Source organism: Puma concolor, chromosome A2 (assembly GCF_028749965.1).
Source record: "Puma concolor isolate L17-30 chromosome A2, mPumCon1.1.hap2, whole genome shotgun sequence".
Lineage (NCBI taxonomy): Eukaryota > Metazoa > Chordata > Mammalia > Carnivora > Felidae > Puma > Puma concolor.
In genome coordinates, this window is record NC_141668.1 from 60,448,796 (window position 1) to 60,475,574 (window position 26,779).

General features: G+C 38.8%; 1 protein-coding gene across 1 annotated transcript in view; it reads right to left on the reverse strand.

Annotated features, from left to right (window-relative positions):
- Window positions 1-26,294, reverse strand: part of TSPAN13 (tetraspanin 13) — a 31,433-nt gene extending 5,139 nt beyond the window's left edge. Inside the window, exons 1-5 of the mRNA XM_025929493.2 lie at window positions 26,037-26,294; window positions 3,890-4,057; window positions 3,103-3,183; window positions 2,355-2,468; window positions 1,028-1,141 (exon numbers count right to left, since the gene is read on the reverse strand). Coding sequence (XP_025785278.1) covers window positions 1,028-1,141; window positions 2,355-2,468; window positions 3,103-3,183; window positions 3,890-4,057; window positions 26,037-26,099 — 540 coding nt within the window. The 5' untranslated portion in view covers window positions 26,100-26,294. The remainder of the gene's footprint in view (window positions 1-1,027; window positions 1,142-2,354; window positions 2,469-3,102; window positions 3,184-3,889; window positions 4,058-26,036) is intronic.
- Window positions 26,295-26,779: the final 485 nt, after the last annotated feature.

Genomic DNA, 26,779 nt, shown 5'->3' on the forward strand with positions numbered 1-26,779 from the left:
TCTCCACTTTGTAAATAACAGCCAAGTGTGAATTTTTTCTTCTCACAAGGAGAAAAAAAAGGAAACTGAAAACAATAAAATATATAACATAGATACATGTATATAACATATAAATATATATGTAAATATATTATATATAAAATATATAATATATAGCACATATATAATGTGCTATAGGGGTGCCTGGGTGGCTCAGTTAAGTGCCTGATTCTTGATTTTGGCTCAGGTCATGATCTCATGGCTCATGAGTCTGAGCCCCATGTCAGGCTCTGCATTGACAGTGCTGAGCCTGTTGGGAATTCTCTCTCACGCTCGCTCTCTCAAAATAATGTATGAGTTAAAAAAATTTTGATACATATTGCCAACTCAGCTTTATCAAGAAATGTCCACAGAGATTGAGGATTTAATAAAGACAATGCAAAAGGAATTAGCATTCCTCTACAATTATCAAACAATATGAGTGTGGTTTTGCTTACAGACACATATATTATCTGTAACTGTATTAATATGAAAAATATATTAATACAAGTTATATAAATAAGCAATTAATAATACTGTTTACCTGTAGGTTTTGGAAGGCTAGGAACAATGGAGGATGGGTTTGGAAGGCAATTTTTCAAAGCTTTTCTTTATATGTGTATATGTGTGTATGTGTTATATACTATATATATTAAACAGTACGAATGTCTTACCTATTCCAAAATTTAAAATTATAATTTATCATACAACTCTATAAATAGAAGAGATTCTAGAAATAAACCAGTCCAAATTCATTTTATTAGTTCATTAAATTTTAAATGATTTAATGATGAAGCATCTCACCCTGTCTAAAGTTCATGCTAGATCTGTGAGGTCTTCTGATTTCAAGCCAGGGTTCAAACAATTATAATACTAAGTCTCAGTGAAAATATTCATCGATACATTCCAAAAGTTAAGGGCCATGCTAAGGTAAAATGTAATGCTCTCTCGCCATATAAAATGGATCCCTATGACAAAAGTGGAAAGATAGCGAGATATTTGCACATACCTCTGTGAAGCTGAAGAAGAGGCCAATGCCACCAACAAATCTCAAAACCTCTCCAGCATATTTTCCTATTATTGGAGCACACAGTGAACATGGGTGGCTGCTTTTGACACAGCTCTGTATCAATTTTAAAAAAAAAAAAAGAGGACTTTTATTTCAAAGTACAGTTATAAAAAGCCAATAAAAATTGAACCCACATAAAAATGAGTGGCTGGAGTATTATACCCAGTCTGGGCCTTGGATATTTAGTACTGTCCTAAATTCTTAGATGGCTCGCACGATTCCCACCCCCAGTGTACACACCTTGAGTAATCACCCCCCTTGACTGTGGATGGGATTTGTGAATATGATAGACAGTCACTCCCATGTTTGCGGTGTGTTACATAAGATATCATCTTAACAGAATGGAAATTATCAAGCTGACTTTGATGCTGCAATATTGTGAGAGCAAGAAAACGGGACCTAAGTCCTACAACCACCAGACAGACACCCAATTCTGCCAAGAACCCACTGAGCTTGTCAGAGGACCCTAGGCCTCTGATGAGACTGCAGCCTTGGCCAACACCTTGATCTCCCCCAGGGGAGGTCCTAAGTGGAAGACCCAACTAAGCCACACTCACACTTCTGACCCATGGAAACTGAGATAATACACGGGTGTTGTTCGTGTGTTCCACAGCAGTAGAAAGTTAATAATCCCATGAAAGAGGCTTCATTGAGGGACAAGCCAGTTCAGGGCTCAGAGAGATGTTATAGAGTTTCCCCAAAATTTTAACACATGTGAACTTCCTAGGAGAGCTAAGCTCCAACTCCAACCTCATACAGGGGTCTGGCCTGGGACAACAGTATGGCTCTAATTTGCCCATTGCTAGCTCAGCTCCCACACAGAAGGAGCATGAAGTTGTAATGGGGAAGGAGGGAGGGAGGAAATAGGATCCACATATCCTTCTCCCACGACATTTAAATGGTTAAAAAGCACAATAGACAGGTCTCCTCCCACTACCCTGATATGTTTCAAAACCAAGATATTTGTACGGCTCCTCTGCATCTTGAAGGCTGATGGGCTCTTTTCTTTCACAACTTGTTTTAGGAAGAGTTGAATGGGAATGAATTAGGGGCAGAACCAGAAACATCTGTCTGGCAGGGCCCTGGGATATTTAGCACTCTCAGCAGTAGATACTTGAGGACAGACAAATGATACAATAATGTCCATGGTGTATGTACAGCATTTTAAAAATACAACTGAGCATCAGAAAATCCATTTCTTTCATGGTAATCATTATTCATCTGTAAGCAATACATCTCCAAAAAATACATTATGCTTTGTACTTACAGCCAGACAGGTGTCATTTGGGTTATAAGTTCGAAACCCACAGCAATTTAAATTTCTCTGGATGTCATTTCGAGCACTTGCTGTATTGTTCCAACCAACTTCGAGAAGCTGACCCTAGAAAATGCATTAGTATATGCATTAAAATGTGTTATCCCTGGACAAAATGTATAAAGCTAGAGACTGCAACTTTTAATACTGAAAGTATCTAAAATAAATACTCTTTGGAAGACCATTAGAAGTTTTCAAAGGGCAAGAACTGAATCTGCAACAAAAATTAAAGCACTGTGTCTATCCCAAGAATGAAAAGTCTCAATTTTTACATGCATTTTTTAAAAAAGCACTTAGTTCAAAAAATTCTCAGACTGAAACAAGACAAATTTTCCATTGCCCCAGAGATCCTTATTCTTTTACCAATTAGAGTTTGGAAAATGTAGTTGTTAGAATGGAATCACAAATGTTTCATTGCATAATGGTGGGGAAAGACTGGGTGGACATCTTTTAGTAGTAGCACTTTTTACCCAGGGAAGGCCAAATTCTACTTCAAGGATGCAAAAAATAGCAACACCTGATGGTGTCTCAGGGCGCCAATCAGCCCCATGAAGGCAATCGGGAACAAAAGATGTTAGGTATGTGGAGTGAAATGCCATTCTGAGCAAGAAGTTACTTTATATTCCAATCATTTCTCCCCCTTTTTTTCTTACACACCCTACATGGTCTAACAAAGCTGGAGATAAATGCCTTTGCTTACCTGTTGCTCCTCGTTCAGGGCTAAGCAAGCACATGATACAGAAAACTGAACAACGAATACGAGTAAGAGAATAATCATGTACTGAGAATTGAAGTTAAGGCATTTCTTGATACTCTTAAAATAATATAAAATAGAGGTACTGACAACATCAGAATGTACTAGAAGGGATTCAATCAGAAAACAGAACAAATGGCACCTAGAGAAAGTTCAAAAAGAAGACACACGATTGTTATTTTCATTAATACACTGTAGGTATAAGTTCATAATAAAAAATACTAATATTTAACTAACAGCTGATCTACCAGAACTTCATTTAGATTATAATAAACATTTTTACATGTATAAAACAAGAAATAAGTATAGATAAACATACGTAAGATTTCTTACTATTAAATCTAAAAAACAATCACTGAAATTCTCAACCAAATATTAACCTTCTAGAAAGGGTCTATAGGTCACTGAATCAGTTCAACGTAACTTTGAATTTGCAACACATGAAGAGGACTATACTGAACTCTCAGAATACACTCTTCACGATGGGAAAAGGAGAAAATGGAAACATATGAACATACAGTAATTTCACCGTTAAGAAACATTCCTAATGTTGATTACACAACAAACTGTTGTGATTACACAACAAATACACATAGGGCATGCTAGGAGTTGCCGTCTGGCAATTAATTTCCTAATGATAATTCCAAATCCGTTGTAAGTTATCGAAAGAATAATCAATAAAGGTAAGAACAAATTCAATTGGGGTAAAAATTCGGCTTTTAAAAAAGGATACAAAAAAAAGCAACACCTGATGGTGTTTTACAGCTCCAATCAGCCCCACCAAGGCAATTAGGAACAGGAAAATGCCCACTGCAATGACGACGCCGACCACCCGGAGGCTGGAAATCAGCCCGAAACCAATGCCCCATGCGGCGATTCCAATTAGCAACAGGCTAACCAACTGCAAAAACAACCAAAAGGGCCAGGGATGGGGTAGGGGAAAAAGGAAAGAGAAACAGGGGAGAAAAACATCAATTTATATAATAATATCAAGAACATTTTTCAGTATCTTGCAAATGACTGCTCATACTCAATACTAGAATACACCCAAATCTTAGTAGATGATGTTGTTTTAACAAATCAGTCATGCTTTAAAAAAACTAATAATAATCTATGAAATTATTACGGAGACTCAGAGGTCATCTGGTTTACTAAGCTCTATATGATTTCTCCCTACGCTTTTGAAATAATGGCATATGAAGAACTTATCACTGCCAATACACCTCAATCCAACATGTTGATTTCTTCACATGGTAATCACTTATGTTTCCTTCAAAGCCCAGTTGCACTGTAACCTTCCCCATCCCTAATAAACTCTGTTCTTTAAATATGGTTCTACTGTTCGCTTCAACACACTCACATTCTGTCGCCAAGCCTGTCTCTCCTGGGAGACTCAGAGCACCTTGAGAATGGGCCCCCATCTTCTTACCTGTCTATAGCCCTGAAACCTATCTCAGAACCCAGGCCTTATGAACAGTCCAAAATTTCTCAAGGAACTGTTGAAAATAACTTCTTTAGATGTCATTATGTATTCTATTTGAATTCAGACAGTGAAAGATCATTAAAACTCTTAGGACAAAAACAGTGTAAGAGACTTGCACTATTTTGAGTAAAATGGCATTCTGAGCAGGAAGAAATTATTTTACATTCTAATCATTTACTCATAAAATAAAATCAAGTGAAGAGGTAAGTGAAACTTACCTGTAAAACTCAAAGTTACAATTACTTCTTTAAAAGAGCAAATAAAGAGCATGCCTTAGAAAGATTATGATGAACTGATAGAAGATAAAGCTCAAACAGGTATGTGGGAGGGATGGGGTCGGTGTTGTGGGGCAGGAAGGAGACAGTATCTTCAATTCAATTGAGAGCCAACCATTTCTTGGAGCAGGTGACAGTGTAATACAATTGAGAGGAATCAAAATACATAAAATCATAAAATATACTTCTAGCACCATTTCAAGACCCGATAAAATTTGTTGTGAAATATAAATCAACAGTCACTCAAATGGATTTTTATTCAAATATTTTATTTTCCATATGTAATTACAGTTTATTAACACAAATTTTAAATATCCTGGTATCTAAAGATTCTTACACGTGTCGAGACACAAGCAAAGCTGCCAAACATTGACAAATAGGACACCTATTTGTATTTTTATCCATTTATCATAAAGCAGAACTTGAGAAGGAAAGAAACAGTGTGCAGTGTGACAGAACCAAGTTAGGGAGATATATGGACTCGGTGTTCTCCTCTGCAGTTATTATACACAAAAAGCTTTTGTCTTCAGAGGTTGAAGAAGAAGGAAGAAATTCTCAAAAACTTTGCCATCCGGAAGTTGCTTGGTCCCTCTCTCGTTTTCTCCAGTTCTCCTATCAGCAAGCCCGTTTGCTTCTGTCTTGTTTTTATCACCTCACTTACCATCTTCTCAGGACCTCAGGCTATCTTGGACTGAGAAAAAATCTTCTACTCCATCACCAGTGAGCTTATTTCTGACTCTATGGTATCCAAATATAACACATTTCCTTGCACAAGGTATGGAACGAGGGGAGTTCATGAAGGGACAGCCCTTTGCCTTGCCTACACTCAGCATCCTCACTGCATCGTGGGACCCAACACTTCAGATGCTCCACATTTGCAACACATCACAGTAACCTGCTGTATCAGTCAGGGTTAGCCAGAGCAAGAGAACCAATAGGATATATATTTAGAAATAGAGATGTATTTTAAGGAATTGGCTCATGCAGTTGTGGGGACAGCATGTTCATAATTTGTAGGACAAGGACAGCAGGTTGATAATTCAGGCAGGCTTTCTATGATACAGTCTTGAGGCAGAAATCTATCTTCTTTAAGAAACCTCAGTCTTGGGGCACCTGGGTGGCCCAGTCAGTTAAGGGTCTGAGTCTTGGTTTTGGCTCAAGTTATAATCTCGCGGGGTTTGTAAGTTCGAGCCCGCGTCAGACTCGTGCTGGCAGTATGAAGCTTGTTTGGGATTCTCTCTCTCTCTCCCTGTCTCTCTGCCCTATACCCCACTCATGCCGTCTCTGTCTCTCTCAAATAAATAAACATTGAAAAAAAAAAAAAAGAAGAAGAAGAAAAAGAAAAGAAAGAAATCTCAGGTTTTGTTCTTAAGGTTTCCAACTGATTGGATGAGTCACACCACAATGGGGTAATCTGCTTTACTTAAAGTCAATTCAGTGTAAATGTTAAATCTAAAAAGTGCCTTCAAATCAATAGATACACTAGCATTCAATCAAATATTTGGGCACCATAGCCTGGACGTGACACATAAAATAACCATCACATTTCCCAACTTCAGTTCCTAGGTATGATGCCTATTTCCTAATTCAATTAAATTTGGAAGTGGGGTTATCACTCTCTAATTCTTTAAATCTTAGAGCCAAAAAGATCAGAAGCATGAATAATAGAATAATTACACTTCTTCTAACCCCCTAGTTTGTTTTTTTTTTAATTTTTTTTTTTAATGTGTATTTATTTTTGAGACAGAGAGAGACAGAGCATGAACAGGGAAGGGTCAGAGAGAGAGGGAGACACCAAATCCGAAGCAGGCTCCAGGCTCTGAGCTGTCAGCACAGAGTCCGACGCGGGGCTTGAACTCACGGACCGTGAGATCACGACCTGAGCCGAAGTCGGACGCTTAACCGACTGAGCCACCCAGGCGCCCCACTGACCTCCTAGTTTTAAAAAATCCTTTTGGGAATCATATCAAATCCTTACTATGTTGATGAAATTCTTACAAGTCAAATACTCAGTAACAAATGACTAGTGCTCACTATACACTAAAGGCCAGGGACAAGCCCTACTAGAACAAAGGTGGGCCAATTTTCTCTGTAAAGGGCCAGATAGCGACCATCTGGCCTTGGGGATCACACAGTCTCTGCCACAATTATTCACCTCTGCTACTGTAACACAAAAGCATCAGCAAATGAATGAGCAGGTCTGTGTTCCAATAACACTTCATTTACAGGTACTGAAATTTAAATTCATGTAATTTTTGTATGCACTAAAATATTACTCTTCCTTTAATTTTTTTCAATCATTTGAAAATATAAACCCATTCTTAGCTGACAGTCTACAATAACAGGCAGTGGAATGGATGTGGCCCATGAGCCGCGGTTTGCGGGCCCTTGCTCTAGAAGTCAGTGTAGGAGAGAATAAAAAATTACAATGGGACAATCTCTTTATCAGACATTTTTATAGGATGGGTCAGAGGGCATAACAATAATCCAAAAAATCCAGATAAATAGAGGAGGCCAAACACTGCAAAGAAATAGTAAAGGAGTAGGTAGTAAGCCCAAAAAAATGACCATACTGTGAATATTATTTTGTAGAACAAAAGAATGAATATTATTTTATGTGGCAAAAGATGTGACTAAATTAAAAATCTTAAAAGGAGGAGCTTATTCAGGATGATCAGGTTGACCCTAAATGTCATCACAAATATCCTGATAAGACAGACGCAGAGGGAGACACAGAGAGGAGTAGGCCACGTTATGACAGAAGCAGAGAGCGGTGTGGCTCCAAGTCAAGGAATGCTGCCAGCCACCTGAAGGTGAAAGAGGCAAGGAAGAGATGCTCCCCCAGGGCTCTCAGAGAGAGTGCAACCCTGATGATGCCTTGACTTTGGGCGTCCGTCTCCTGAACTGTGGGAATAAATGTCTAATGTTTTTAAGCCACCATGTCTGTGGTAGGTAATTCATCAAAGAAGCCCTAGGAAACTAATATGGAACAATTCACACGCCTGGCACTGGACAAGGCAGGAACAACTAGCTTAACAATTACAGAAACCGGCCTAATATTTTACCACTAATGAAATCCTACCATGCAGCTGGAGTGAAGTGTTCAGGGATCCTTGTCAGCACCCTCCTAGCACACCAAATCCTTTATGTACAGCAGCAACATCTCAGCAAAATGAGAAAACTGTCTTCTGCTCTCTCAGCTACCAACTTACAGGCTCATTAATAAGAATCTTTTGCCTTTTGAAAAGTAATGTCCACAACTAAAAGAGAAGGATACTTTATCACATCTATAAAATATTCCAGGTCTCGGGCTAGGCATTATGCTATTATTGGAAACATTATCTAGAACATTCTAGCGGGTATCTCTGCTCTGATTTTTTTTTTTTTTTTTGAAGTAGGGGAAGAAACAGCCTACTCCCTTCTATATAGCTCTCTGTCAAGAGTATTCCTCACCAAGTTTACTCTCTGTGTCTCTAACATAGTTGTCAGTCTATCCCTGTAGCAATACAAAGCACTCCTCCTTTAAGAACATTGAAGAAAGTATACCAGTTCCCTATTGTCACTTTAACAAATTACTACCAGTCTAGTCGCTTAAAACAATACAAATTTGTTCTGCTGCAATACTGGAGCTCAGAAGTCCAATATGGCTCTTACTAAGCTAAATTACAGTGTCAGTAGGGCTGCATTCCTTCTGGAAGCTCTTGGGGCGAATTCACTTCTTTGCCCCTTCCACCTTCTAGAAGACACATGCATTCCATTGCCTGTAACTCCTTCCACCACCTTCAAAGCCAGCAGTGCAGCATATTCAAACCTCTCAGACTACAACCTATTTTTTTCAGCATATCTCTTTCTTGGAGGATAGGCCTCCTGCATCCCTCTTATAAGGGCCTTCGTGATTACACAGGGCTTTCCCAGATAATCCAGAATAATCTCCCCATCTCAACATGTTTAATGTAATCACATTTCAAAGTTCCCTTTGCTATGTAAGGTAACATAGCAACCCATATCCAAAGATTAGGATGTACAGCTTTGGGGGCAGAGGGATAATATTCAGCCTACCTTAGAGGGTTCTGGGATAATGGGCAACTGAGCTACCATAGAATCTCTCCTACTACAAATACTTTAAAAAGACTGAAATTCAATAAAAAATATTGAAAAAGATTGTAATATTTTGTTTAAATATGTAGCGGAGCACTAAAAAACTATGGGAAAGTCCTACAGGCCAGAAAGGAAGGGAAAATGCAAACTCAGACTGTAAGCATACAACTGGTAGGGGGTGGGCAGGTGTTCCTGGATGGGAAGGATAGAAACGAGTTCCTAGATCAGAAGAGTCCCTAAAGAGGAGGGACTTGGGTTTCAAACCAGGCAGGACTGGGAAGTGAAACTAAAGACGCTAACATAATGAGGTCTTCCAGAAAGCTATATTTTCAGGGTAAGCAGTTATAGAAACTGTACTACCACATCCAGGAAGACAGCAAACAATTTTGAGTCCTTTTAAAAAGCTTTTTGTAAAAAAGAGAAACTCCAAGCTTAGAGTCTATAGTCTAAATGTATGGAGTCTCAATGTCACTACCCAGGCGTGCAGGAAGCTTCACGCCAAGCAATCCAGATAAAAGCTCATCACAGGCAGTGATGGTATTTAGGGAAGGAAAACTCACAGAAGCAAATTCAAAATGATTCAGGGGGAACATCTGCAAGTCCTAGCCCTCACACCATTCCCAGGGAAAAAAGTAAAAACTTTGTTGTCAAAAATCACAAAACACATAAGAAAAAAAAAAAAATCTACCACTAGAGAGATACAACAGACACAGCAAAAGAAGAATTAGAGTCCCCAAGACGTTGAGGTACTAGAACTAACCAAATGAGACTAAAATTATTATTATTTTTTTAAATATTTTAACATTTATTTATTTTTGAGAGAAAGACACAGACAGTGAACAGGAGAGGGACAGAGAGAGAGGGAGACACACAATTGGAAGCAGGCTCCAGGCTGAGCTGTCAGCACAGAGCCCGACGCGGGGCTCGAACTCACGAGCAGTGAGATCATGACCTGAGCCGAAGTTGGGGCTTAACTGACTGAGCCACCCAGGTGCCCCTAAAATTATTATGTTTAAACTGACTCAAAAGATAAAAGAAGAAATGCAAACAATATGAACAAAACAAAACCATATTTAAAAAGAGAGACTGGAAAAAGAGCCAAACAGAGCAAAGTCAAAGAAAGTAGGAAGAAGAGAAGCATATTATAAGAAGGATAAATAAAGCTTTATTAAAAAAGAAAAAAAAAAAAAAAAGGGTGACAGGCATTCAGCAAAATTATTTTCTATTAAAGAGAACAAGAGTAAATTCTCCCAAATTTCCTTAACTGATAAAGAATAGCCATCAAAAACCCAAGGCAAAAATCATACTCCATGATAAAACCTGAGAAACTTTCCTTCAAAATTCAGGAATAAAACCAAGGTGCTATCACCCCTTCTATTCAGCATTGTAATGGAGATCTTAGACAACTGAGTAAGCCTGAGCACTGAACACAGATGAGAAGGAAACACAGCTCTCGTTATCCATATTAATAGGAGTATCCACATGGGAAATCCAAGAGACTGCAAATATTAAAATTGGTAAGATGAGAAAAGTTGCTATAAATAGGACCAATATACAAACATCAACAGTGTGCTCATGCATTCCCCCAAATTTTTAATGTATTTTTTCGGAGGTGATCTGTAATAGCCCTGCAAATATCAGGTACACAGAAATAAATCTACCAAAAGTATTAAAGACCTTCATGGAAAAAATTATAAAATTAATTGAAGAACATAAAAAACTAAAATGAAATATAACATGTTCACGGGTGGGAACGCTGACTATAATAAAGTATCAATTCACCTCCAATTTAGCCTACAAATTCAATGTATTTCTAGTCAAAGCTCAATAAGGTTTGTTTTGGATAGAACTTTATACAACGATCCATTAATTTACATGGAAGAATAAATGTCACCAAAGGGCTAGGAACATTTTTAAGCTTAAGTAGAAAAGCTATAGCTGTTGTACTCTTTCTCAGCCCGGCTGCACTCTCACCAGCACTATGCATAAGAAATGCTCTTAGTGGCAAATGGAAATGACTTTGTCAGTGCTTACAAGGAACTGTCCCAGACTCTTTTTTGTTGCTTTCACCACACTCTGCAAAACCTGAGCCTGACTCTACATCTTTTGGGCATGTTTTATTATTTTTTTAATTAGTAAAATTAAACATATAAATAAAACTAAAAAAAAAAAACCAAATAAGTTACAAATCCAAACAAGTATCACAACTTACTGTAACAGTTTGGTAATTAAAATCAAGTCGTTGACACAAAACTAAATAAGCCAATAGTCTGGGCTTGGAAGGAGATAGAATTCCAAATAAGTAGGGAAAGAGTAGTCTTTAATTAATAGCCCTATGACAATTCCCTGCCGATTAAAACAAACAAAAAATAGCAGTAGTCCCTACCTCATACCATAGATTTAAACCCTAAATATAAAAGGCAAAACTTGAAGTTTTAGGAAAAAATAGAGAAAATTGTTTTGACCTTGTGGTTAAAGAAAAACTTCTTAAACACAACGCCCCAAAAATCAAATATTATACTAATGTAATGTTTACTATGTGCAAGGAAGTATTCTAAGTGCTTTACATAAAGCACTTAGTACAATAAGAGGTAGGTAATACTGTTGCCTCCATTTTCCAGATGGGGAAAGTCATGCACAGAGATGTGAAGTAACTTGCCCAAGGTTACACAGCAAAGAGGAGACAGAACTGGGGATAAGAGGGGATCTGAAGCCGGAGGCTGTATGGCTGTGGATTCTGTGTTCTTACCTATCACACTACACCTGATGTGAAAATTTAAAACTTCTACATGATAAAAAAAAAAAAAAACACCAGACAACTGTGGAATAAGCCTAGGACTCGAGGATATTTCCAGCACATAAATATTAAAGAATACCTGCAAAACAATTTAAAAGGACAAAAAGCACACTGTAAAGTAGCCAAAGGCAATGATAGGCAATCCACCGAAGAAGAATCCAAAAGGCAATTAACACGCAGAAGACGTTAAATCACATTATATATCAGGAAAACAAAAATTAGAACAACAGGATACCATCTCACATGCAAAAATAAGGCCTGATGACACTAATGATGTGGAGAGTCTAGAACTCATTTAAGTCAAAGTGTAAATTTTTGTAGTCACTTTACACAACAATCTGGCAGCACCTAGGAAAATTAAAGAAATGTACCCCTTACTAAACCAGCAATTCTGCTTCTAGATTAATACCCAAGAGAAATACCCATGTCCCCAACTAGACATCATACATCAGGATTTTCCTGCAGTCTTGTTTGTCACAGTAAAAAATTGAAAACAATCTCAGAGACCATGAATATGACATTCATAAACTCTAATGTGATCACACAGTAGAATACAAATGATTTTAATCGATTTCTATTAAATCAATAAGTTTCAAACAGAAAAGAAATGAAACACATTACATAAATACTGATAAGACATACCACTTCATCAATTTTCAAACACATAAAAAGCCACCGTATGTTCTTTGTGGTTAATAGTTAAAATTGTCGTTAAGTATATAAACATGGATGGAAATGACAGATGTTGATTTTAAAATAGTGACTACTTTCAAGAGGGGAAAAATGGGAAAGGGAATGGAGTGAACCTTTACCTGTATTGTAACACCGAACTTCTTTATTTATTTTTTATTTTTTTGATGTTTATTTTTTGAGAGAGACACAGAGTGAGAGTGGGGGAGGGGCAGAGAAAGGAGACACACAATCCTAAGCAGTCTCCAGGCTCAGAGCTGTCAGCACAGAGCCCAAAGGAGGGCTCGAACCCACAAACCGAGAGATCATGACTTGAGCCAAAGTCAGACGCTTAACCAACTGAGCCACCCAGGCACCCCTGTACACTTAACTTCTAAAAAAGTGGGAGATGTGGCAAAACACTGGCATCTGTGTAATTAGCTTGTTGGGTTCCCAAGAGTCTACCATATTTTCTGTGCACATGAAATATTTCCTAATTTAAATGAGCCTTGAAAATCTAACATCCCCTTTCTTACCAGGGCACCAATTCTCAATTCTCCTGCTGTGCCTCCCTTTGTAAATTGTTCTAACTTGCCTCATCAAACCTTTGTTCCCACTATTCCTCAAACACAGCCATATAAATCAAGATATTCTCATTCATTTCTCAAATATTCCACATTAATTTTCATCTGTGCACCTGCAAGTACTGTCCACATTCTATCCTGTAATTTGCTTCTGTTTAGGAAAAAGGAAGGCTTTAAGACAACGGTGGTATATACTTGAAAGCAGTAGCCAATAATTTGCTGAATCTTCCCTTGTTTATAACAGAAAGCAACACCCTAGATCTATCACACTTGGATGATCTCATGTGTGAAAATGACACCACATTATCTCCCCTTCCTGTATCCAGCTCTCAAACACAGGCATGTTGACACACACACATACATCCTCATCTGTAAGATGGAAGAGACCATAGATTTAACTGTCCAATCCAAAACAAACTTTGCAGTTATGACTACACTTTGTCCAAACATAAACTTAATTGGGCTAGTCAATTTTCTGATAACCCCCAAAATATGTTTGTTTGTTTTAATTTTTTTTTTTTTTTTACATTTATTTATTTTTGAGAGACAGAGCACAAGCAGGGGAGGGGCAGAGAGAGAAGGAAACACAGAATCCGAAGCAGGCTCCGAGCTGACAGCACAGAGCCCGACGCAGGCCTCCAACTCACAGACCGTGAGATCATGACCTAAGCCAAAGTCGGACACTCAACGGACTGAGCCACCCAGGCGCCCGTTGTTGTTTTTTTTTTAATAAAATAATTGAAAACAATATAAATGTTTCGTTCTGTGTGGCTGGTGTTTCTAACACATTGTAACACAAAGCCCTCAATATACACAATTTTTTTACTTAGAAATAGCACCCAAAGGTTTATGATACGGCTTTCATTAGACTTGCTTATAAGCATTTCTTTGACTTGCTGAAAAGAAGCCCTTTAAAGATAGTAATGCAACAATTTATTTCTGAGTAGTGGTAATTATATGTTATGGTTGGTTTGTAATTTTGAAGAGAATAGGACTGGATGAAGTCTTCCAAACTAGTGATCTAAAAATTATTGATTCCAATAAAATTAATTCTAACTGTATAATTAAAAAGCCTAAGTTTGTCACCAGAACTTGGTAGACAAAGAAACTGCAAGAATCCTTTGTTCAATAATAACAAGTTTCCTTATGAGACCAATTGTAATAGAAAGTAAATTTAGATCTACAACAAATAGTTTCCTTCGCATGGGAGACAGAGTACTGATAAAAACAGATTATGGATCCGTTAACTCCGCAATAGCAATGTTTTTATGAGCAGGAAGCACCAACCCTTCCTGTTTTCTCTTTAAAACAAAGAAAAGTACATCACATAAAAAGAGCTTCTAGAAGAGAGATTAGACGAGCTATAATGGAAAAGCCACACCAAAGCAAGATTATAAAAGTATCTACAACTGGCATTACTTCCCCAACCAAGTCCTAAAACGAGGAGGTGGTGGGAGAAACAGTAGTTCACACAGGGATGGATTGTGAGGAAGGAAGCAACAGGAGGGTGCTAGCGGAAGGGAAAGCAATTCTCAACCAGGGCTCACAAGACAGCACAAACTCACAGAACAGTGAGGCACAAAGCTACCTGGCCAGTGACATATCCCCTTCCTTAGAGGTGATAAATCAGAATGGCTAAGTCACACGCCCAACGACACAGAGCAGAGCTTTCTGCTTGGTGCATTTTTTTCTCCATATCATAGGGCCTAGCATTATATTTAGGTAATTATTAACACTGAAATATAATACTGAACACAGTATTATACTGCATAAGATGTACTTGCCTTGTAGCCAGATCGTTACGGGTTTGTACAGTATCTCTTTAGCTTACTCCTTATGAGACCTGACTGCACAGCCATGTATAAAAGAACAGGGAAGTCTTCTACTCACAGGATTTTTCTATTAGTTAACCACCAAATGGTAGCTTGTTCATTTTGTGCTTTCTATTTTCCTTTTACCCAACCTAGAAATGTTGTCACATAGGCCTACTTTCACACAAAAGCACACAGTGCATCGCCCAGAGTAGAGGGGAAGAGTAAAAAGTCTATCTTCAACATCACTGCAGCAGGTAAAATCGTTTAACACTAATAAACATGTACTTGTACACTTCTGGATACATGCAATGCCATTACAGAACAAGGAAAAAAAATACATTGTGTATAATGTTCTTTATAATCTAGCTTAGGTTTGTGTTGAACTACTAAAACAAAACACTAAGCTTTTCGAATGAGGGAGCTGCTAGAATATTCTAGAATTAGGAACAGAAGAACCAAATTACTGCTCAGAAGAGGAATGACCTCTGTAATGGACACACGTTTCCTTTATAAGCCAGCACATTCATCCCTTGTAAACCTTTTTTTTTTTTTTAATGTTTTTTAATGTTTGTTTATTTTTGAGAGAGACAGAGTGTGAGTGGGGGAGGAGCAGAGAGAGGGAGACACAGAATCTGAAAGAGGCTCCAGGCTCCAAGCTGGCAGCAAAGAGCCCAACATGGAGCTTTAACTCATGAACCAGTGAGATCATGACCTGAACCGAAGTTGGCCACTTAACTGACTGAGACACTCAGGTGCCCCACCCCTTGTAAACCTCTTAATTATAGTATTTCACTGGCTCCATCTGACCAGTACCGGTGGCAGAGACACACAACATAGGCCTATCAACCGTGGTTGTTCATCCTCCTGTCCACAGTTACTGGTCCATGGGATGGGTCCATAAACCAATAGGGATATTGAAAGAAAAAAAAAAAAAAAATGAGTTTCTCCGGCACAGTAAGTTACAAGCACAATTAAAATTGATTCTGCCAGTGGCCATCTTGGCACATGGTAAGATCTTCAAAAAGAATGTAAGCAAGCTGAGCTGAGAAGTAGATAAAAGGAGCAAGAGAGTTCTGACCTTTTCTGATCCCCTTGGTCAAGCCATACTTGACAATCCAACGACTGGATGTCCCAATTCTATGTATTATTTCAAGAATTTGTGCTCTCTCATCAACGTAGTCTTTAAAGCTCATCTATAACCCATCAAGAATTCTGGTTAATACAAGCTTCATCTTGCAAATGTTTATCATAAGTTTTTTCATACCTCTATACTTGTAGAGACTTTGCCTTCACAATTGAGACCACTTTCCCTACATAGACTAAATCATTCACCTTGAATGTAGGCTTTTAAAAAAAAAATGAGCCCTTCCTTTTTAGTTGAAAACACCTCCCTCCCAAAAACTCTTTACTCTAAGGACAAAACAAGAAGCTAAATCAAGGATCCAGAAAAATGTCCACAGCATCTTCTTTGTGCAAACACGCTCTCGAGAATTACCAAATTTAACTCCAGCCTAAATTTTACTACTGAGCAGGTGAGTGGTTGCTTGCACATGGGGAGCAGGGGCTGTGCAGCAGGAGAGAGGGATTACAAAGGAGGATAAGCAAACTGTGAGGGGTAATAGATATGTTCAAGGTCTTGAATGTAGCAATGGGTTCACAGATATATTTCAAAACGTATCAACTCTATACTGTAAATATGGGCAGCTCATGATATGTAAATAATACCTCAATAAAATTGTCTCAAAAAAAGATACACCTTTCCAAAGAAAAGCATTTTACGGTATCATTCTTGTTCTGGAATGGAACAAATCATAATGCCTGGAGTTGCTGATGTAACTTGGTGAAAAGGAAGAAAGTTACATGCCAAGGATGGTAGGGCAGGAAAACAATGAAGACTGATGCCTGATAAGATCCTTGAATTGTGCCCCTGCTCTGGACTACCTGCTTCTGGACATCTTACTACATGAAAATAACAAAGCTTACTATTTTAAGCAGCAGTAGCTGGGTTTCTATTACCTATTGCTAATACAGTGGTCTTTGGTCCTTTTTTAAAGCCAGCAATATCAGGCCATTCTCAGGCCAGCTATCTTTTGCCTCTCATCTTAGAATAAAGTCCAAATCCCAGGCGAACAAATCCAAGGATGTGCAGAGCCTGAATTACCACTGGAGGTAAGTCATTGGCCACTATTCCCCACCTCCAGCCATACTTCCAATTCTTCCAATGAGCCTTCTATACTTTAAGTGCCACACAAGCAAGGCACATGTTTTTCTGATATTCCTAGCACCTGGCTAAGTGCCTGGTACAGAAGAGGTACTTAAAATACACTGCTGAATGAGAAAGAGCTCATGACAGCACTCATTATGTTTTAAGGACAGGCAAATGCTTAGTCCCTAACCAATACAGTATTTGGGAGAAAGAAATTTAGCTTAATGATGTTCCAGATTATCCTTTCTCTATGTAAGCTATAAAAAAGATTTTCATTGTTTCATCAAATATCCACATTTCAAAATGAGATGCAAAGAAAAATGTGAATTGTTTCCAAAATATTTCTAGTTACTTCTGCATTTTTTTAGCATCTGAATTCTATGTAAGTGAACTGCTTTAAGGATGAAAAAGGAAGATAGAACATTTGAAAAGAACTGGATTCGATTCTGTAGTTAAATTATTCAAAAATGGTTTGTCAGCACTAAAACAGGAGAGAGGTTGTGATGGTAGCAGAGGATAAGAAATTCAAAACAGTAATAAGGTTCAGAGGGACTATACCACCAAAATGTACCCCCCACCCAGACATATAAAGAAAGCAAAGGCCCCAGACTCTTCCCTGTACATGCTTCAACATTCACAATGAGCAATTACACTTGAACGCTCAATTCTCCCTCTGAACTTCTGCCTAATGTGGAAAACTGAAGAACAACTCAACTATGGATGATCAAGCATGTGTTTCTACCATGCCAAACATCTGGATAGAAATCTGAAGATTCTATAAATAATCTAGATATTGCTAAATACCCAGACATTTAGTGTTGAAGCCAAGACCTCAGTTCTTTGTGTCATTTTCATTCTTCAAATGACACAAAGAAGCCTGAAGTGCATTTGTCACATATTTTTCTTCCTTATGTTCTCCCTGGTGCCAAGCAGATTTTATACTTACCAGGCACAAAATAACATATACTTATTATATAATATCTGCTAAGAAATGATATAGAAGGTATCAAAAGTAAGGGATCCTGACTTAGCATGTTCCAAGGATCACAGTTTGAGGCGGCGCTCATGGCTGCCAACCAAGTTCCAACTGTATCCTACCCCTTCCTTCTCTGGAGCAGTTCTGGGAGACAAGAAATAGAGTTATGGAAGCAAGAGCCCTGCACTGACTCCTTCATTCAATTAACTAAATGTCAACTATATGTCAAGGCTGTGTTGGGCACCCAGGAAAGGAAAAGTGATTAGGACCTTGCCCATACTGCTGAGAGGTACAGAGTTGATCATATGAAAAGGAGGAGGACAATTGCTCTTTCCAATGATTCCACTGATCAATTCTAGAATCAAGTCTTAGTCCTCATCTTACTTAAGAGCATTTGACACAGATGTTCAATTCTATCTCCTTAAAAAGATTTGCACTTGGTTTCTAGGACACCAACCTCTACCAGGTTTTCCTCTTACCTTTTCTGGCTTCTTTCCTGGCTCCTGAAACTCTTACTAGGAGTGCCCCTGGATCAATCCACAGATAAGTGCTATTCTCCCTCTAACCTCACTAACTTGTGGATGTCATCCAATATGATCTCTAACTACCATTCTCTATGTTGATGGCTCCCAGGATTTAAACTTCCAGCTACTTTTCTCCCCTGAACTGCACTGTTGGTAGTCTAACTGCTACCTGACATCTCCATTTGGGTATCTGATTGGCCAATCATATCTAATACTGAACCCCTTATTTTCCTCCCAAAGCTTTCTCCACCCACAGTCTTTCCATTCCTATTAATAGAAGATCCATCTTGACAGTGGCTTAAGCCATAAATCATGAGTAATCCATGACTCCTCTCTTTCTCTCACACCTCATTCCAAACCATCAGAAAATAATGTTGTTCCATTGATATTATACTGGTACACCTCTCGCCTGAATTACTGCAGTAACCTTACATATGATCTCACTGCTTCCATTGTTGCCCTCTATCATCTATTCCCAATTCAGTAGCCAGACAATCTTTTAAATGAAAATCAGGCCCAAAGCTACCAATGGCTGCCCATTTCATTCTGCATAAAAGCTCTCATCCTTCCAGGGTTCTCAAGGCCCTTCACAATCTTCACCACAGACCTTCTCTGACTCACATCCTGTACCACTCCACACCTGGCTCATTCCGTCCCAGTCACAATGGACTCGTCTCTGTCCCTTACATAAACCAGGAATACTCCTCTTAGTGGATCTTTTTCAAAGTTCCATCCATCTGAAACACTTTTCCTCTTTGTCTTTCATCACTTTCATCACTTCCTGTTTCCTATTTGTGTTTCATCACTTTCAAATCTTTATTCCAGTGCTGTCTTCCCAAGCAGACTAATCCTGGCCATATATTAAATATGTACTTATCCTCCCCTACCTATCCACTGCCTCACCACTCTTCATTCCTCTTACTCCATTTTTCTCCACAGCACTTGCCTACCTTCTCGTAAGATATATAATGTATTTACTTATTTATCATCTAACTTTGTCCCATAAATAAAAGACCAATAAAGGCAGCACATTTTGGTTTGTTTTGTTCACTGCTCTTGATGCTCAGTCGGTATTTATTATTGGAATGAATAAAGGAAAGAAAACTATTTGGTTTCATCTTGTATTTATATTAGACTAACAGTATATTAGACTAGTAATGTGAAATCCCTAGCCAACTATGATTTACAGTCCAATTTTAGAGGAAGTGGATTTGTTCATGGGAAACGTTACAGGAAAACCTGAGTAGAAGTATATGAAATGTTGGTCAACAGTAGAGGAAAAAAGAGTATTTCAAGAAACACATTAGATTCTACGTTGGATATATAAATGTAATGCCTACTTAATATTATTTTGTAACCCAATGCTAACTTCCACGTTTTAAAATATTTGGCTGTCTTCTAGATTTAATTTTGATCAAATTATCATTTTTATGAAGTTTTCATTAGGTATGTTTTACTCCTGGTGAAAAGGGGGCAGCCAATTCTCTCAATTTGATTCAAGAAGTATTTGAAGAGTATAGCCTCTGTGTTTTAAAAAAAGAAAATGCTACACACTGAAGGATCCAACAAAGGGAAAGCGATGAGCTCTGCCAACAACAACAACAACAACAACAAACGGTTAATGGTTAGCTGGGGTAAATAGCAAACACAAAGCAATCTATAATATGGAGAGTAGGTATGGTCAAGGGCAAAGACAGAGTAAAACAAAATCTTACATTACTGACTTTCAGCCTTCAGTGTAATTTAGAATTAGGTAGGAAGTTTTAAAAAGGTTTAAAAAAATAATCACATGCCTTCCCTCTCTCCTGAATCTGACTGAATTAGTCTGGAGTGGCACTCAAGTATTAAGATACCCAAGGAAAAATTTAAGGAAACAACGCCTTTGAAAAGAAATGAGGCTTTATTCGAGTAACTTTACAAAGACAGGGCAAGGTACTATAGGTTGAGGGCAGGATCAGCAAAGATGGAAAGGCAACAAAGGGCATTTTGTGTGGGGAATTCTGTGTGGCTGAAATATGTAAAGGGATGCAGACAGGAGGGGTGGGTGGGGAAAGATCTTGAATGGCGTGTTAAAGAATTTGGGTTGATTTCACTAAGAGTTTTCCTCTATTATCACAAATGGGTTTGGGTCATTCATTTCACAGCCATAAAATAATTGGGAGGATAAATTCAGGTCAAGGAAGAGTATCTAAACCTAACCTGCATTCACCAGTAATCCAAATGTGTTCAAAGTGATAATAGCCCATTTTTAAACCACTTAAAACTGTGTGTAAATCAAGCCACTGACATACTCAAATCTCACTTTTCGAATTTGGGCTGAAATGCAATTTTTCCCAAAATGAATTGTTTCTTTTTTTGCAATGCCTCTTGACTCATGTTGTTAAACTTTACGAAAGTCAATAACCTCACTTCAAGTGAGAAATGGCATAAATAGCACATTTGGGTTACCATTTTTAAATCGAAAGTTGGGAAATTTTACAAACGCATTTGGCACAAAGGCAGACTATAAATATCAGCACAACAGCATCATGTGAAAAATCTCAGGTTTTGTCAACAGTGAATCATTTTTAAATTCAAAACGCAAGAAAATATTCAGCAACCACGTAACCATTTTAAATTCATTCAGCAGTGTGAACAGGAACACAGGGAAAAATCACATACACCTAACCACACATTAAAATATGAAACAGGAATAATTTGAAAACTGACGCTCCGAATTTTGAAAAATGACAAGCGTCATCATTTGAAAGTAACAGCAATACATAGGTTTTTCTTTGGCTGCAGTGCTGGTGGCATTTATTTTAGAGTTAAGACTGAACAAAATTATAGTTTTCCAGCACCCTAATGACCAGAGTGACTAAAAAAAAAAAATACACAGGTTAATCATTCCATATTTACACCTACTGTGCTTCCATCATTTTTTCCCTACAACTGAAAGATTAACATTACTATTTTCAGGCCATGAACTCATGCCTCCATAGAGTCTGCTTGAGTCAACACTAACTACCCTTAAGTGTTAGAAACCCCAATAGCCTAAAAATATTTTCATCATCACACGCAGGTTTGTAATTCAGAAATTTAAAATAAACTTTTTCCACTTGAGGCTGAAACAACTTTTTTTTTTTTTTTTTTTTTTGGCTTTCTGTAGTACATCCAAAGCGTTTGCCCACATTTTTCCATTTTATCCTAAAAACTCATTGGGAAGAGTGAAAAATATCATCACCAGTTTATAAATGGAAAAACTGAAGCTCAAATAAAGTGAGCTGTTTGCCCAACGATAAATTCCAAGCAAGTTGTAGAGTTGGTATTTAGACTTACATTCTCTTCCTGAATCCAATTCTTTTTCTCCCTATAGACTGTATAGATATATTTTTTATCTATAAATATGGTATGTTTTATCTATTTTAAGACAATCCAATTTCCGAGAGAGAAAGAGGTAAAATCATTGTAATTCAAGGTCTTAGAATGGATGTAAATCAGTATAATTTTTGATGCTGTATGGAGATTTTTCCCAAAGCAACCAAAGGTATAGGGGAAAAAAATTGCAAAAAATAAAAGAAATCAATAAAACAAACTTGGAAAGAATTTAAAGAATGAATATGGAAAAAGAAACAAACTCCTGAAATGACATTTCTCATTTTAAGATTAGTTATTTATGTTCTTTACATTCTCAATTAAAACTATTCATACATGTGCATGTGTATTTTATATATATTATATATATATTGAAAATTAGCACAACTCCTTCAAGCCTCTTCTTCTCTGTTTAGGAAGCACAAGGAGATAAATTATAAATCTTATAAATGTTAACATATTTTAGTATAACATTTATTTCATATTCTGAAAATTCCCCATAAATCATAAGTATAATTTTATATATTTTTTTAATTATTTATTTTTGAGTGCATAAGCGGGGGAGGGGTAGAGACAGGGGGAAAGAGGAACAGAAGCGAGATCTGCACTGTCAGCAGCAAGCCCAGCTGGAAGTGGGCCTCAAAGTCAAGAACCCCGAGATCATGACTTGAGCCGAGTTGGACGCTCAACTGACCAAGCCACCCAGGCGCCCCTTATAATTTAAAAAAGTTGTTTTTCATGATTTGTCAGAACATTTCCAACCAAAATTATTTTCTAATAAACCATGAAAAATAAAATAGACCATTTTCCCAAAGTAGCTCTCATTTGCATTTATATCCTAAGCAGTATGAAAAAGTTTCACACTCTTTCTATGTTTCCCTTGACTCTATTACAGCTTCTTCCCTTCCCACTTCTCTAATCCACAAAGATGTCTCCTAGTCCTAAATTTTACGTCAGCTAACGTCAGTCCCTCCCTTATATCACATTTAGTTTTCCCACTTCACGAATCCCAATTAGATCCTGTTTTCACAGAATTGGTATTTGCCTTTATATGTGTTTATTACCTCTCAATGTTCTCAGTGGGATATACACAAGGCAAATTTATTCACTGAACAAAGCTCCTGAGGTCATACGGAAAAAAAAGTACATTTTAAAAAACGAGGCTTCACAAAGCGCATTAATTTTAAAGCCCAGTTTGGTTCACTGCTGTCTTCCCAGGCTGAGAACAGTGCCTGTTATAAATAAATAAATAAATATTTACTGAGTGAAGAAATGTTCAGTTACTTTAATACGAAGTTCTGAAGCAAGCCTTTCTTTTTCTCATAACACCATGAAAATGCAGGGAAGAGAACTCGGCTTCTCCTCTTCCTACCATATCTATAAACAGTTTATATTCACTACACTAACTTAAACTTATTCAAGGCTAGGGATCCTATTGATTTAAAATGACCCAACCATAAATAACAACAAAAATCAACTGTTGTTCCGTTGGCTAGTGATCAGAAGTCCAAGACAGGTTCAGGGGAAGTTCCTTCCAAGCTATTTTAGTGACATGCATTCTGGTCTGATCATGAATTCTGCTCTCAATTTAGGCTCACCAGCAGGCCACTTGAGCATGTGGACAGTTGGGCTTGTAGAGTCCTAAGTTCCTCAAGAAAATGCTTCAACACAAAAGCAGGCCATGGCCTTTACACCTGCCACTCCCGTATGCAATCCTGATCTTACTAACACTTTCAGGAATGATCTCAGACTCATCCTGCAACTTTGCGCCTATGTTAGAGGTAGTTACCCTGGTGGGATTGGAACCTATGAAAGGTCCACCTAGTTCCACCTTAGAAGGAAATGTCTCCTCAGTCTTCACCCTCAATCCTTCACCCTCAATCCACCCTCAACCTCAATCCTCAATCCTAACTACTTCACATTTCTCATCTTAAAATGTTCCAAGGAAGATATGGAATCTAAATAATAGTAGTGGCTACTGTCGGCATCTATTTAAGACCTGGTCCAAATTGTATGTCTCATTCACCTCCACTTTAAACTGCTGACCTTACTTAAGCTTGTTCACAATGTATAAAGAGTAGACACTAATTCATCTTAAGAAATACCCGTTTTATCTAAAAAGTCTAGGATTTAATAGGGTGCTAACTATTATATAGCCTTGTGGCTTCTAATTAAGGTTTACTACATAACTATTAAAAATCAATAGAATGCATTCTGAAGGCCAATAAGTTGGAATAGATATAAAAATCTTAAAATGTTCCTTTAGATCACCTTTCTTCTTGCTTTCCTGATACACACTAAATACAACCAAAAATGACATATCTTGAAAACAACTAGACTTAAAAATAACTTGTCTTTTAACATGTATATATAATATATATTATACATATATATGTGTGTATAGATATATAGATATACATACATAGATTGCACATTAATTTATATAGACCCCACAGCCAAGTAAGCATGCAAAGTAGACTTTCTACTGTGTGTAAGCAGATATTATAAGACTAAGTGTCTGGGGAACAGGTGACCAAATCATGGGGAGAGGGCGAAAGTCAGGGCACAAAATGATGAATTTGAATAGCAGGCCATTCATGCTAAGAAAAGAAAATACCTGGAGAATTGGTCAGCACTTACTTAATATACAGTCAATAAGATAAGCATGCTTCAAGCAAGACAAAGGTGAATTTTGGTCTGAAACTTGACATGGTTCTCCAATTACAAGGAGCTGAATCACCAGGTGTTTTACAATTTTTCTCCCGAGTCTACTATCTGTGACCATGTTGATTAGATTCCTACTAACTAACCAGAAAAGCATACTTGATTCCACTGTCCTGCCTTCAAAGCTTTGCAAGCATGTTCATGTACAAAGGAACATTAATGGTAAACCAATCCAGCCTCTCTCTCCTGTTGGTGACCACAAGGCAGCCTCTCCATTCCTAGGATGTAACCTAAGCTTGCACAGATGGCCTAGCTCGCTGCTAATACAGGAGAACTGGGTTTGTTTTCAGGGTGGGTGCTGCAAACCAGCAGGTGTATTTATAGAAGGGAGATAGACTATGATGGAGGGATGATGACAGAAGAGGAAGTTTCTTCCACCTGGGAGAGAAGCCTTTAGAAAGATCTGGATCTCACAGCCTAGGTTCTATTCCTGACTTGCCAACTTATTAAAACCCTTTTTGGTCTGTTATCTTATGTTTAAGATTTACACCATGCCCCTTGCCTCAGATGGCTGTCAGAATGAGGAATGAAATCATGAATGAAGACCTGGGCTGTGATAGGCAATCAATAAACGGCAACTGCTCCATTCGCCCAGAATTGCACCTCAAAAATCACAGAGGTAGACTGCACCATTAAAACTAAAAGGCCCAAGCTTATTAGCAGAGAAAGGAATGACTTGGGTGGAGGCTTGCTTATTTACTGGAGGATTTTGCTTAAAATGGAGTTAGGATATTAATAAATCGGGAGACCACATGGAAAAAGCATCCAGTATGAACAAACTGACAAAAAAAAAAAAAAAAAAAAAAGGCATCCCTTTATGTAAGCACGAAACAAACTTCGGAAGCTGCGGATATCCTGTGAACCTACTCGGTGACCTCAATTTAAATCACAAGAGCACGGAGAGCTAACCAAGATGCACACCATCCATATGCCGCCTTGTCAGTTTCAGATCACGCTATTTTTGCAAAACTGTCCTCAAACCTGAGGCTGCTCTCCCGCCTCCAAACCCGCCCCAGACGGGGTTGGAAGCCAGGAGCGAGTATCCGAAGGGATAAGGATGGTAAGTGGAAAGGTCTGGTCAAACGACAGAAAAACAAGGCGGTGGGTGAGGGGGCGGGGTAGAGCAATGTGGCAGAGACGCGGCCAGTGAGCCAGAAAGACGGCGGCTTCACAATGAGGGAAAGGAAGACACTGCGACAAGAGCCGGCTCCTGGTCTCCGGCGGGGAGTGATGGTGAGGTCAGGGGCGCGCAGAGCGTGGGAAGACGGGAAGGGGTGCGGAATGAAGTCAGAGTCGCTGGTCAGGCAGGGGAACCAAGGAGCAACCGAGCAGGTGCAAAGCCCGCAGGCGGGGAGGAACCGATTCAGGGTACTCACTGTGTACAGCAGGTTGAGAGCGCACAGGCAGTTCTTGGAACACGCGAAGCCCCCGCAAACCATCTTGGAGCCTGTGGTTGCCGAAACCGCAGGTAAACGAGGCTCGGGCGGAGCCTCCGGAACAGCCTCTTTGTCCTTGCCTTTGAGGCCTGGCCGAGGCCGGGGTGGGAGGCCTGGGCTGCGGCTGCAGTGCGCTGCGCGCCCGCCGCGGCTCGAACCCGCTCTGGAACCTGCGGCCGCAGCAGCTGGAGCCTGAGCCCGAGCCCCGCCCAGCACCCCCGCCTCGCCCCGCGCGCTGATTGGCCGCCGGCAGGGAACAAAGGTAGAAATATGCAAATAAATGCGCTCCGCCTGCCGGCAGCCGGGAGAGGCTAGACGGCCCGGGGCCGAGGGGGAGGGGGTGGAGGCCGTAGGGGACCTAGCTCGAGGCCAGACCGTGTGACAGCGGCCTCCCTGTCGTTTCCTGGGGAGCAGGTGAGGAGAAGAGGGCGGGGCTCGACGGAGATCCACGCTGGCAGGGAGAAATAGGACAGCACCTCTCGGTTCCTGGCCCTGGTGGATGACGTGGCACCATTTTGAATGAGATTTTTAAATTAAGCACCTGGCCTTGTTTGAAGGAAGGCAGGAATAAATGGAGAAATAAATAAACGAATGTGAATGATTTAAAAGAGAGAATGAAGTGGGGGAAAATAAAAGTAAGGAAATAAGGGAAGGAATAAAAGGAGAGAGCGAATTCTCGGCTT